Source organism: Humulus lupulus, chromosome 6 (assembly GCF_963169125.1).
Source record: "Humulus lupulus chromosome 6, drHumLupu1.1, whole genome shotgun sequence".
Taxonomy (NCBI): domain Eukaryota; kingdom Viridiplantae; phylum Streptophyta; class Magnoliopsida; order Rosales; family Cannabaceae; genus Humulus; species Humulus lupulus.
This window is the reverse complement of record NC_084798.1, coordinates 133,872,181-133,886,295: the sequence shown is the minus strand read 5'-3', so window position 1 is coordinate 133,886,295 and position 14,115 is coordinate 133,872,181. Positions and strand designations below refer to the sequence as shown.

The following is a 14,115-nucleotide window of genomic DNA, read 5'->3' as shown; positions in this document are numbered from 1 at the left end:
CTTTTTCACTAAGTTAGTGCTCCAAGTGACCAACGGGGCGTTGGTCATAGTTGCTTTGTACCTTCAAAGGACCATAAACACAAGATGTGGGTATTTCACAGATGTGGAATTTTTAGCATCCACAACCGGCGTCGAGATCTGCTAAGCTTGCTAAATCTTAAACACAAAAGCCTTTCATAACTAGATATTTGGATACTTTCGAAGAAATTCAACACAAAATTCTAGTCCCTTTAGATGTCTCAATTCGTCTTCTTGATTTTGATGAACTTGCTCGATGGCGTTCAGAAGACACTCTTCAACCTAGAGAAATAATCATCTAAGCCAAGTATTTGGAGCTACTCCGATTTCCCATTCCACCTATGGTTATTCACTTTCTCCATGTTACTAATTTTTATCTAATGCAATTAGTTCCAAATGTCATACAGTCGATATGCGTTGTCACCATGCATGTCGCGCTTTATCATCTTCATATATCAATTCCCAACATATTCTGTTGCTTCTCCAAAACCGTCGTTTCAGCCAATTCAGAGTGACCTCACTCTAATTTTTACCTTACGCCTATAAATAACTGATAATTCTTCTATGGTCTTCCGTCTACCAATAGTGGTTGGGAAGAATTCCTTTTTGTCATCGGAGGTAACTGGTACCCCCGTATGTACCCAACGATATGCTCCCTCTACCAAGAACTTTTACTCAAGGTTGGATTTTATTTTGTCGTTATGTTTTCCATTTAGTATTTCTATTGAATGAGAATGAGTTCTTATTTTTTATATGCCTTTATTGAAATTTTTTTGGATTATGTGCAGAATTGGATTGACCCTCCTCTTGTTCCTAGGATTCCAAGCGCGAAGAACGTTTCCTCTCCTGTGGTATCATTCATCTATCCCACGACGAGGCCATCAACATCAACCAGATTTACAACATCGATCTGCTTGATCATATGGCTCGTCTTTGCTTTCCCCATTCTATTGATAGGTGGGCGAAAAATTATATGGCATGTTAAGATATTGACAAAGAACACGAATATTTTGAAATTTATAAAGATTGCATACAAAAGTATTGCAAAAATCTTTCTGTTGTCTACCATACACCAATCACTTCAGACATTTTGAAAATGCTTCTAGATGGTTTAAAGAGCATTTCAGTAACTAAAGAGAAGAAAACACAGTCGCGCTCTACCTCCTCAAGACAAAGTCCCAAAGTATCTTCTTCCATAACTACAGATTCCATTGGAAATACTGAAATGGAGGACCTAGGTGTTATTCCCTTTCCGTCGGAGGCCACTTCCACTTCTCCAACTCTAGTTGTTGAGGTTTATCCTCGGCCTATCAATACCAAGTTCCAGAATATTTTATTCTGGCTCCATCTCCAAGTTTTACATGAAAAAGAAAGATGTCTGACACCACTTCTGCTATGATTTCTAAGGTCACAAAGAGTGTTTCTGGAAAGAGCTCTACTCAACCAACTGAACAATCTGAGTTGAATGTCATTGTCGAGCTCACTCCATTGACTTGAACTGGCATTGATGTAGAGCTCAATCCCATAACAAACTCTGTCGTAGCTACTACACTGGTTTCAACACTTAACACAGGTGTGACTGCAGAGTTCATTCTGTCCCCAACTTCTCTTCTACCTTCTTCCGTAGCGTCTGCTCATACCAAATCTTTTTTTTCGAGTTATTCAATTCAATCAAAAGAAATGTGGACAAAAACCGTTGCTTTTCCCATGCTCTTAGCTCGTATAAAGAGTGTTTTAGAATCGTGCTGAAATAGCTCTGCAAAATCTTGCTCAGATGCATTTCCTTTGCCACAAGTTTTCTGCCCTGTTTCTTGTTCTGCCCCCATTTCTAGTTCTACAATAGTGACTGTCCCATTAACTGAAGTTATCGTTTCCACAAAACAAAACCCCTATTGTAACTATGATTTGTTTGTCTTTTTGCCCCTATGTCAAACATCTTCTCCCACCGTGTTAGAGCAAACATCTTACTGCTACTATAATGAATACTCCAACATTCCTTCTAATTGGCTCTAGCATCAGTCCTTCTAAACCTTTCTTTGATAATATTTATGACTTATACTTGTCACAAGATTTCCCTGATTCCCAAAGGTCGAAAAGCTCAACATCCATTACTTCCCCAGATGTCACCTGATGAAACTGCTCCTATTATCTCTTCTAGGAATTCGACAATTCAACCTTTAGCTCCAGTGGCGACCTTAAGAAAGATTGTTCCCAACATTGAGAAGAATCCTGATGCCAACTTAATTCTTCCAGCAGCTCAAACCTTCACCCATTGCCCCCATTTGCATCTGAAAAATTACCTTCATTGGGTGCAAATACTAGTAGTAAAGGTGCTGGGATGAATGTTGCTATCCCGCCGGTGCCCATTCTATCTGGGGGTTATCCCATCACTGATACTCAACCAGGGCTGTCATTCGTTTTGTCAGTAGTGCTAAATCATGCTCGCAAAAAATTCCCACCTAAAATGTTGCACAATACTGACTTCCTAAGTGAAGAGTTTATGCCTTTGATCATGGAGGATCAAATTACTATAGTAAGTTTATTCATGCTGTGAATATGTATACTAGCTCTTTGATGATTCTACTCATCTAGTAACCACGAATTAAATTGCCGCTCCATGTTTTGTGTACAACTTAATTTCCTTAATCAAAATTTAGCAACATGTTTTACTACCATGTTCCAATAGATGGAGAGTCTGTATCAAACTATGCAGAACACATTGATGGCACATCTTTTTAATTCTCAACGAGCATTGGAAATAACTAAAAAAGAGCTTAGTGAGATTGAAGAAAATCATGTTGAGACTGACGAAAATTGTCGAAAAGGCATGACTGATCTCCATGGATATCTGAATTTAGCATGCAGTGGGGTGAAAGAATTGGAATTGAGTCTTGCTGCAAGAAATGAAACCATTTCAAAGATTGAAGAGGAAAAATTATCATCCAAAAAAGCATTGAACGAGAAGAGTACTGCAATATTGTCTATTGAGGAACAATTAAAAGGAAAAGAAACAGAAGTGAAGACTCTTCAAGAAGCACTATCCACTTCCAAATTCGAATTAGAGATCGCTCAGAATGAATAAGCTTCCTCAATTTCCAACTTAGAATCCACTCTTGCGGAAGTGAAAACTCTGCTAACTACTGCTGCCAAAGAGATTACTGCTTTGAGACAGGTAAAATGGACACAAGTATTATTAGTAATTTTTTCCATTCTTGCTTTTTTTTATTATATTGGTGTTTTACAAATTTTACTAATATCTGTATTGCAAAAAATTGATCATCTCCTCTTTGAATCAACCAAAGTACGCATCAGTAATCGACATAAAGAAGATAGAGCACTTTCTCGGATAAACAAAATTGACATTGCTTTCTATTTGGAAAACATCATGAGTCGAGATGATGAGAGCAAAGAGAGCAAACTTCGTTAGATGGAAACATTCTGCTACACCCATAATATTGAGATTGACAAGTACGAATATTTCCAATACGAGAAGAGTCTTGGTGACACCTCCATTGCTTACCCTGTTGAGTATTTGGAACGGTTTAAACGTGAAGGTAATGCTCTTTGATCGATCTACCTGTCGTCCGGAGAACCTATCCCCACTACTGAGGATGTAAATGTCTGTGGTAGCATAACAATCAGTGACCCTACCCTGCCTTCGAGGTCAAATGCTAACACTGAAGCAGCGAAACACTCGACATCTACAGTTGCTGCCCATGCTGCCGATTACAGACAAACTACTCCTCCTGCATTTTCTTTCTCAAAAGGAGATGATGGTACTAGAATCCATTAGCAGTTCCTTTGCTTTGTATGGTCTAGTTTCTTTTTATGTTTTGCTTTTGAAGGTCATTATGTTCATTTTGTAAAGGATGCAAAATATTATGCTCGATCTCCCCCACCCTTTTTTTCCTTTTATTAGTCTGACTTCTCTAATTGAGTTATTGCACTTCATACTATTTTGTTATTTTGATAATTTTCTCTTTAATCTGCTCAACATCGTTTTTAGTTTTCCCCTGTCACGATCCATCTAAACCAAATCATTTCGATCGTTCAGTAGGGTTTATATTCACAAACGTTATCGTTGGTGAAGTTTCTCGTCCATGGTACATTTCACATCGGCGAGCAGAATCTTCAACAGAGCCTGTTGGCTGAATTCTACTCACTTGTACCGACATATGTTCAGGAGCTACGTTCCCTATTATATAGCATGCCATCAATTTCAACTGGGATCAAATGCTCTACGTAATGTGATGACAGTGTATTCTAAACTAGAAGAACAATGTGACTTTGCTCGATGCTTGTGTTACATACCATATTAGCATTATGATATTCAATTCTTCCTTCCTCCTTTCTTTTTGAAAAAATGTTCGTGTATTTTTTATAATGTCCTACTATTCCCTCTTTTCCCTTGTCTTTCTAGTAAGCATTTATCAACTCAGGCTTGTGTTGTGCATCTAAAGTCTGAATAAATGATCCTGAAAATAACACGTCTTAACTTGTAATAAAATCCACTACGTTCGCTTGCCTTTTCTTTATTTTGAACTAGTTTTAATCCTTGCTAAAACATTATGCTAATATTTCATTATTTGGTGTAAGAAACATATTTAGTAAACATTGAGCATCCGTCTAGGATGAGTGCATATTTTATGCAATCATTTATGTCTCTTTTATCTTGATTTGTTGTGCTTATTTTAAGTTTTTATGTTGATTTGATATATCTCTTGAGTGTGCAGGAATAAGCTTAACTAATGATTTTGTGGCCAACTTGGAACTTCAAGCTAACTTTTTACCATTATTCCTTTATATTCTGGATAAACACTTGGAAATATAAGTTGTAGATCTATTTCTCAGCTTTCCATATCATTTTTAATTGTTAATTGTTTCATTTGGAGTTCGGGTGAAATAATTATGCATGTTTTGTTGAGAAGTGTTGAAAACGAGAAGTGAAATGGCTGAAAAAAAAATCAAGTCTACTAGAAACTGACCTGCGAGGCGCCATTGCGCTTAAAAGGAGGCGCCATTGCGCCTTGCGTGTAGATTCTACCTTTTAATTAATTTTAAATGAAATTTTTACGGTAATTTCTCATGGACCATAAATATAAGCTTAGGGTTTCATTAAATAGACTTTTGGAATGTCTTGGAGGCACTTTTGAACATCTTAGAGGTGGGCGATACACTGGAGAACAAGGAGAAGAAAGATTGAAGCCAAATTGAACATCTAAACTAGTTTTTCTTCTCCTACTTTTCTTTTTAGTTTAATTAGTTATGAACATGAATGTTATTGGTTTAATGTTTGTGATCACGAACTAAACATATATTCTAGAGTATTGATGGAACTATTTTAAGTTATTGAATTAAAGTTTTGATATTATTTCCATGAAGTTTCTCTAATTTGTTCATGCATTATTTTGTTTGTTGTTGTCTTTTTAATGCTTGATCACCATTGAATTGAATTGAGATTTATGATTTTACACTTGAGAGAGGTAATCTTAAATTGGACCTTGAATTGCATGACATAGGAAGAGTGTGAGATTAAGATATTCCATGATTTCTATGAGTTTCATTAAGAGAACCGTGATGCTTAATGGATTCTTGTTTAATTGATATTGAATAGATATATCTTGTTGATTAATTAAGAATAATTTCATTTACACTTGAGAGAGGTAGCTGATTAAATTAGGGTTCTTGAAATTAAAAATTAGGGGAATAGATTGGGATAATTGATAAACTAAGATTCATAATTTGAAATAGGGAAATCAATATTCTAGGTTGACATTCTCTGATTTTCAATTCGTTCATCGTTCTTATTTTATTTTTTATTTATTTTGTTAAACATTCTTATTTTTGAATTCTCTAATTAAAATTAAAGGCTTAAGAGTTTAGTAATTATCAAAATTAATAAATCAATCCCCGTGGGTTCAACATCCTTTTCAATTAAAACTATATTATAATAACGACGTACGCTTGCAGTGAACAAAATTTGTATCAAGCTTTTGGTCCCGTTTAGGCAATGAATTAGAAGCTCTACTCCAATTGAACATTTTGATCCTGAAATTGAAGGTACACTCAGAAAGATAAAGGTAAGATGTAGGTTATTTCCAATGGAGAACAACATCAAGGAAACAATAATGCTAGTGCTAATGATGGTGGAGCTAACATACAAGAAAATCCACCACCACAACCACAACTATAAAGGATAGTTCGTGATTTCTGTATGGCTGTTGTTAATGAGAACCTTACTAGAATTGCTAATCCCGCCATTGCTGCTAATTATTTTGAGCTGAAACCGGCGTTGGTACATATGGTGCAACAAAATCAGTTTGGAGGTATGGCTACTAAAGATCCTAATATTCATTAAGCAATTTTCCTAGAGATTTGTACTATTAAGAAGATGAATCATGCTTCTGATTATGCAATTAGAATACGTCTCTTTCCTTTCTCTCTAAGGGATAATGCAAGGAGTTGGTTGTGTTCTCTACCACCAGACTCCATTACTACATTGGATGAAATGGCAAGAAAATTTCTAGTGAAGTTTTTCCCTCCATCAAAATTTGCTCAATTAAGAAGTAATATAGGTCAGTTCATATAAGTTGACTTTGAACCATTCTATGTGTCCTGGGAGAAGTTCAAAGATTTACTACATCGCTGCCCCCAACATGGTTATGAAAACTGAATGAAAGTGCAGATCTTCTACATTGGGTTGAATGGTCCAACCAGAACTATAATAGATGCTGCTGCTGGAGGTGCATTAGTGGGAAAAACTACTGACAAAGCATTTACTATGATGGAAGTGATGGCTATTAATTGTTGTCAATGGCCAAGTGAGCATTCAATGCCTCAAAAGGTAGCAAGTTTATTAGAAGTAGATCTTATGACATCTATAGCAGCTAAGATTGCTGCCTTATCTAATCAAGTGGCTGCCTTAACAACCAAAAGTAGCCCATCTATCATTGAGAGCGTTGATGCTGCATCATAGTCTAGGGTTAGTTTGAATCAAGAGCAAGCACAATATGTGTTTAATAGAGTTACAACTACCGTCGTAACAATAATTATTATCATCTGGGGTTGAGGAATCATGAGAACTTCTCTTATGCCAATAACAAAAATGTTTTGCAACCACCTCCTGGTTTTAATGCTCAGTCATCCGCAGAAAGAAACAATCTTTGGAGGATATATTGTGTAATTTTATGATGGAGACCAGCAAGAGATTTAATAAGAACGAAGTGAGGTTGGTTAATATTTAAACTCGTATGTCTAACAAGTGGGCTACAATGAAGTCCATAGAGGTTCAAGTGGGACAATTGGCAACAACTATTGGTTCTCAGCAGAAAGGGAATTTCTCTAGTGACATAGAAGTGAACCCCATGGAGTAATGTAAAGCCATTTATGTGAGAAGTGGTAAGGAGATTGAAGGGGCTGTGACTAAGGAAAAAAATATTCTTCCAATAGTGGATAATAAGATAAAAAGTGAGTCAGTAGTACGAGAAATTGAAAAGGAGGAGACAGTAGCAAAGAAAAATATTAATGAGAAACCAATAATGATGAAAGATAATCTTCCTATGTACCAACCTCCATTACCATATCAAAGAATAAACTTGATGAGAAATTTTCTATGCTTTTAAAGATATTCAAGAAGATTAACATCAAATTTTCATTTATTGATGCTCTTGAGAAAATGCCCAATTATATCAAGTTTATGAAGGAGGTTATGTCAAAGAAAAGAAATTTTGAGGATTATGAAATTGTGAAGCCTACTGAGGAATGTAGTGTCGTACTTCAGAAAAAGTTGCCACAACAACTAAAGGAACTAGGTAGCTTAACTACTCCTTGTAAGATTTGGGAATCTTCATTTGATAAGGCTTTGTGTTACCTTGGTGCTAGTATTAATTTGATGTCGTTATCAAATTTTAAGAAGTTGGGTCTTGGGGAGGTAAAGCCTACAAGCATTACTTTACAACTTGCTAATCGTTCTTTTAAATATCCACATGGTGTTATAGAAGATGTCTTAGTTAAAGTGGATATGTTTGTATTTCCTACTGATTTTGTGGTGTTGGATATGGAGGAGGACCATGAGATTCCATTGATTTTTGTTCGCCCTTTCTTAGCCACTAGTGGAGCACTTATTGATGTATAAGGATGTCATTTAACCTTGCGAGTTAATGAAGAAAAAGTTCTATTTGATATTACAATGGTGAGAATATGCCAGTAACTATGAATACTTGCTATATGATTGAATCTTTCTCTCCTTTAGTGAGTGAAGATAAAAAAGAGATGTGTGTAGATCTTGTACAACATGGTAGGGTGGAAATTTCATCAAAAGAGCATTTACCAACTATTATGGTTCATTCCAATGTTTAGAAGGAGAAGATTAAAAAAGTGTGTGATAAGAAGATGCCATAGAAAGAATATGTACTGAGACAAAAAATCTTGCTTTTCCACTCATGTTTTAAGTCTTTACCGAGGAAACTCAAATCAAGGTGGATGGAACCATTTAACATTACAAAGGTTTTTTGAAGTGGTCTCATTACATTAAAAGGAGAGAATGGGTCTATCTTTCGAGTTCATAAGCATAAACTCAACCATTATCATGCAGAAATTAAACATCATCAGCAGGGGTGTTTGTCCGACCAGACACATCAACAGGGTGTTTGTCCGACCAGGAAAGTGTTTAACTAGTCAGGAAATGATTTACCCGACCGGATAAGAATTTTGTCTGGTCAGGAGGGAGTCTTACCTGACTAGACAAATCAGAATGGCAGTTTATCTGACCAGGTAAGGATTTAACTTGTCAAGGAGTGTTTCACCCAACCAGTTACATCAAAAAGGGGTTTCACCCGACCGGTTACCTCAGAAAGGGATTTCACCTGACCAGTCACATCAGAAAGGGGTTTCACCCAACCAGTCACATCAAAATGGGGTTTCACCCGACCAATTACCTCAGAAAAGGGTTTCACTCGACCACTTACCTCGGAAAGGGGTTTGACCTGGCCAGTTACATCAGAAAGGGGTTTTTACCCGACCAGTTACATCAGAAAGGGGTTTCATCTGATTAGCTACATCAGAAGGAAGATTTAGCCAACCAACTATGTTAGATTGACGAGTGTAGCTGACAGGATGTGTCAGAATCTCAGGAGTTAACTGCCCAGCGACTTCTTTATAGAATCTCAGTAACAACTTCAACCCGAATCGCTCGTAACTACCGCGCGAATCTCTCAGATATCTCGAAGTAATAGCTAGATTGTTGTAATTTGAATATTTTTTTTTTATTTTATTAATTAAAGTTGGTTAAAACAACCAAGGACCTTGTCAAAATGGGAGATTTTTCATGTACGATCCATGAGCCTATAAATAAAGAGCTCATGGCATCATTTTAGGGGATCTGATCTTTTGGAGACTTTGAGAATCTCTAATTTTGAGACTTTGGGACTGTGACTTGGGGTATTCTTGGGGAATTTTCTGAGAGAGCTTAGAGAGAGAAAGCTTGTATTCTCTAGATTGAGAAACTTTGTATTTTTCTACTTACACTTAAGAAACTCAATTGGCTCAGGTTCATCTGATTTTAAGTGTAGGCTACATATATCACAATTCCAAGTGGATTAGGCTAGTACCAACAAATTGGGGCTGAAACACTATAAAATTGGTCGTATCATTTTTATTTTCTATTCAAGGCTATTGTATTCATTGTAACGCCCTACTTCTTTAGAGCCGTTACTAAGTGAGTTTTTAACGTGCTTTTAACTCGCTAAATCGAGGTTTTAAGGCAAACGTGTAATCAAACCATAAACGGAGTCTTAAACTTTAAAAATAATTCCATTTACTGAAAATCATAAAATGTTTAACATTTGGGATCCCAAAATACTGTTTATAAATATTTACAACTCAAAATATACTTGAAGTCGATTAAACGACAAAATAGGGTTCTTTACAAACAACTTCCAAAAATACCCCTGGTCGTGGCAGCTAGGCAGACTAGACATGTACGCGTCGCATCATGCTCTCCTTACTCATGGTTGGTTGACTTTCTCCTTGCCCTTACCTACACCACAGAGCACCCGTGAGCCGAAGCCCAGCAAAAAAACTCCACATAAACAGATAACATATGCATATGAACCATTTAACATATAACCAATTTGTCAACAAACTAAACACATACGGCCATGCCGTCTCAGGCGCTTTACCAGGCCCTGAGTTGCGGTCTACACTGTAAGGATATCCCAGGTATTCTTTAGGGTCTTACCCTGGCAACTCGCACTCCGCGTGCTAAATGCTACTCTCGGCCCCTTGCCGTTCTCGGCCGTCGGCGTTCCCGGCCCTTGCCGATCATTCACACATATGCATACACAACATAATTAAAACATAACTTAAACATATACTAACATAATCAACGAGCTACACCCAACACATAATCATTTAGGGCCATGCCCTGCAACAAAACTATGGGGCCTCGCCCTGCTCTATGGGTACAACAACTTTCTTACCTGTGTCCTAAGCTTCTTGAGCACTGAACCCTCGAGCACGGTCCTCTAATCCGAGCCTCTCTGAGAATCTAGTCACAACACACAAATAACACTCCCATTACTAATCAATTCAAAAACATCCTCCGGAACCAACCCCGAGCTCTCGGGACCTCCCGGATCCCCACACAAGGTGGCGGAAGCGTCCCCCGAGCCCCTTGGGGAAAAGCCTAAAAATTGAAATTTGCCCCTGCCCAGAAATGGCCTAGCGCCGCGGCGCCACCCTATGAGGGCTGCGGCGCCCAGAAGGGCCCCCATCCACTGATGCAGCCTAGCGCCGCGGCGCAGAAGAACAGGGCCGCGACGCCCCTTCGCAAACCCAGAAATCTAGGTTTCTCCAAATGTTTTCCCCGAGCCAAAACACTCCCAAATCAATACCAAGGCATACCTAAGTCCCGAATTCAATTCAAAACCCCAAATAAACCATCTAGCAACTCAAATACATCAACAACAAGCTCAAACACATAATCAAACCTACAATTCATATTTTAGTTTAAAACTTCATAAACTTAAACCAGAACTTGTGAAACTTAAACCATCCCTCAGAATTCTTAAACCACACCAGCAATCAACCAAACAGAGATGCATGAAACCCTTACCTCAAGTAGAGATTCGTCCTTGAGCCTCCTCCAAATCCAACTCCAAGCTAATTCCTCTTGTTCCCAAACTAAATTCCCACACAAACTAGCCACAAACCAACTTTTAGCTACCAACATCAATCTGTCAAATCAAGCTTAGAAACTCAAACAAAGCAGAGATGAACACCTTACCTCTGACCTTAGCACACCTTTGAGCTAACTTTCCTAGCCACAGCAGCCAAATTCCTTCAATTTACTAGCCCAAAATCCTCAAAACTCAGCAAGTTCTCATTCACCAAAGAGAGGGAGAAGAAAATCGCATGGGAGAGAGAGAGCTGAGAAGTTCTGTTTTGTTTTCCTTCCTTTGTTTTTCTAACCCGTTCTAAAATTCCCTCAGCCTTATCCCAACACAACCAGCTGCCAAAAGACCCAATTACCCCTTGAGTTACCCCAAATCCTCATATACAACCAAAGGCGATTTAGTCTTTTAATGCATCCCGCTAAATCCTTGAGTGTGCTTAAAAATCCCCATTTTAATCCTGACATGTCTAAACTATTCCTATTGCTAACAGCTACTCAATAATTCCCGATCACTTAATAATATTCCGAAAATACCCCTAGGCTCCTCCCGAACCGGGTATTTGACCCCGTTGTGACTTTTAGCTAAACAGCTCCCTAGGACCATCTCAGAACGTGCATCACAAATAAATCACTGTCATATCACAAATATACAATTTATGCCCTCAATGGGCTAAAGTTACAAATATGCCCCTAACAACCAAACGGGGCCCACATGCATATTTAATCGCCTAAACATGCACTCTAATCACATATTCATTAAATTCACATATATTAACATAATATAACAATTATTGCCCTCCAGGCACACTAATCAAGGACCCAAGCCTTATTAGAAAATTTGGGTCGCTACATTCATTGTCATTTTTGCGTCTACTCGTCGTTGGCCAAAATCGTGGTCAACAATAATGTTAGAGCGAGATCTTCTTGATTGCTATGTGAATGTCAAAGAAATGCTTGCTATCATTATTGTTTCATGTGAATGTTGTGTTTGTTTGGTTCTGATCGTGGGACTATTTTTAGATACTGTTATTATGCATGATAAGCTGAGTCATTGATTACAGACGTACTTGAAAGTTATGCATCGAAGGTAGTCAATTAGACAAGGTAGTGCTAATATCGAGGTCGAAGATGATAACCATGGTCAGAATCATTTACCTGCCCTACATGCAAGCGAGACTACAAAGGCAGGAGGAAGATATCAGATTGTTGAGACAACAAGTTCTCCCAGGGAACATTGCCCCATTCACTCCACTGATAGTGGCACCAGTTTTGGCTCAGCCTGAGGTTGAGAACATATGGGAACCACTATACGAGAGGTTTTGGAAGCAATACCCTCAAACCTTTGAGGGAGGCCTAGATCCATTTAGAGTTGAGTAGTGGATGGGCATGATTAGCTCCATCCTCGACTTCATTGGTTGGCAGATAATGATAGGGGGACCAGTGCCACTTATATGTTACGGGACGAGGCCCGGATTTTGTGGGAGGTGGTATCCTAGACTTGGAACATTTATATGATGGGCTGGGAGGAATTCCAGCAGTTGTTTAATGAGAAGTATTATAATGGCACAGTTGGAGCGATGAAGATGAACAAATTTATGAATCTGGTTTAGGGCAACATGACAGTGACAGAGTACGCCACTCAATTCGATGGGTTGGCCAAGTTCGCTTTTGACTTGGTGTTGACTGATGTGGCTCAGAAGGAGCAATTTGTTCGAGGATTGAGATTCAGGATAGCCCAGGGTGTCAAAATCGGTTTAGTACTTGGGATATCTACATATGCTCAGGAATTAGAGAGGGCCCTTACTATTGAGGGCGCAGAAAATAAGATACGGAGGGAAAGCGCTACATGGCGCAATGCTTGGAGGGTGGTACCTCCACTTATTAGGAATGGTAGGGGCGGAGGCCCCAGTGACAAAAAAAGGGAAGGCTGCAGATATATTTAGAACCCCTAGACCAGAGAGGGGGTTCCTGAGTGCTAAGGGTGGTCGTCAGGACAGGGGTAAGAATTGGAAGATTTACCCAGAGTACTCATACTACAGGAGAGGCCACTTGGGAGAATGTCGTGACAAGGAATGTTTCTTGTGCGATGTGGTGGGACATCTCAAGAAAGATTGTCCACAATTGGAGAAGGAGGAACCAAGGAAAGGCGACAATTCGGTTCCGACCTGAGTAGTTGCTTTTACATAAACAGAGGCTGAGGTTAGTCCCTCCATGGTGGAGGTCAGATTTCTAGCGTTAACTTTTCTTATACAGTACAAATTGATTTTGGATCTATGCATTCAATTCTTTTTATTTTGTATGGTTTTCGAGAACTGAGTAGATCTCGTGATATGTGTGTTGTGGAAGTTGTGACGTTGTTGCCTACTATGGAATTGGTAGCCTCTATAAGGGGGAACTTGATCATTACCAGTAGAGGTAGATAGTAGGGAGTGGTCCGTGGACTTAATTAAATTAGCAATGAGGGATTTTGACATGATACTGGGTATGGAGTGATTGGCCAAGTGGGGACTGACCATAGATTGAAGGAGGGGACCCGTTTGTGTTCATGGTGGTGTGAATGGGCCTCATGTTCCTATGACCTCGACATTGAAGGTTAGATACCTATCGCAATGAGGGTGCATGAGATTCCTAGCTAGTGTGGTGGATACCACAAAGGTTGTACCAGTCTTACCAGAGGAGACTAGATTGGCCAGTGAGCTTTTAGATGTTTTTCCAAAGGATCTATCGAGATCGCCAACACATTGCAAGATTGAGTTTATTATTGAACTGGCACCAGGGATAGAACTGATATCCCAGTAACCTTACTGAATGGTATCGACCGAGTTAAAAGAATTGGAGGTTCAGTTACAAGAGCCATTGGGTTTGGGGTTTATCAAATCGAGTTTTTCACCGTGGGATGCACCAGTATTATTTGTGAGGAAGAA

General features: G+C 38.6%; 1 protein-coding gene and 1 long non-coding RNA gene across 2 annotated transcripts; both read left to right on the top strand.

Moving 5' to 3' along the window:
- Positions 1 to 292: 292 nt before the first annotated feature.
- Positions 293 to 3,974, top strand: LOC133784203 (uncharacterized). The gene is made up of 3 exons (XR_009871197.1): positions 293 to 698; positions 807 to 3,190; positions 3,321 to 3,974. It is a non-coding gene; the product is annotated as an uncharacterized LOC133784203 (long non-coding RNA).
- Positions 3,975 to 7,289: 3,315 nt separating this feature from the next.
- Positions 7,290 to 8,152, top strand: LOC133785473 (uncharacterized). The gene is made up of 2 exons (XM_062224703.1): positions 7,290 to 7,373; positions 7,643 to 8,152. Exons 1-2 carry the CDS (start codon positions 7,290 to 7,292, stop codon positions 8,150 to 8,152), a joined length of 594 nt encoding a protein of 197 aa, XP_062080687.1.
- Positions 8,153 to 14,115: the final 5,963 nt, after the last annotated feature.

Bases quoted from the DNA above. Each gene is read 5' to 3' on its own strand.
- LOC133785473 (XM_062224703.1), top strand. From the start codon at position 7,290: ATGAAGTCCATAGAGGTTCAAGTGGGACAATTGGCAACAACTATTGGT. The intron at 7,374-7,642 runs GTGAACCCCATG...ATGCTTTTAAAG, and splicing joins ATTTCTCTAGTGACATAGAA to ATATTCAAGAAGATTAACAT.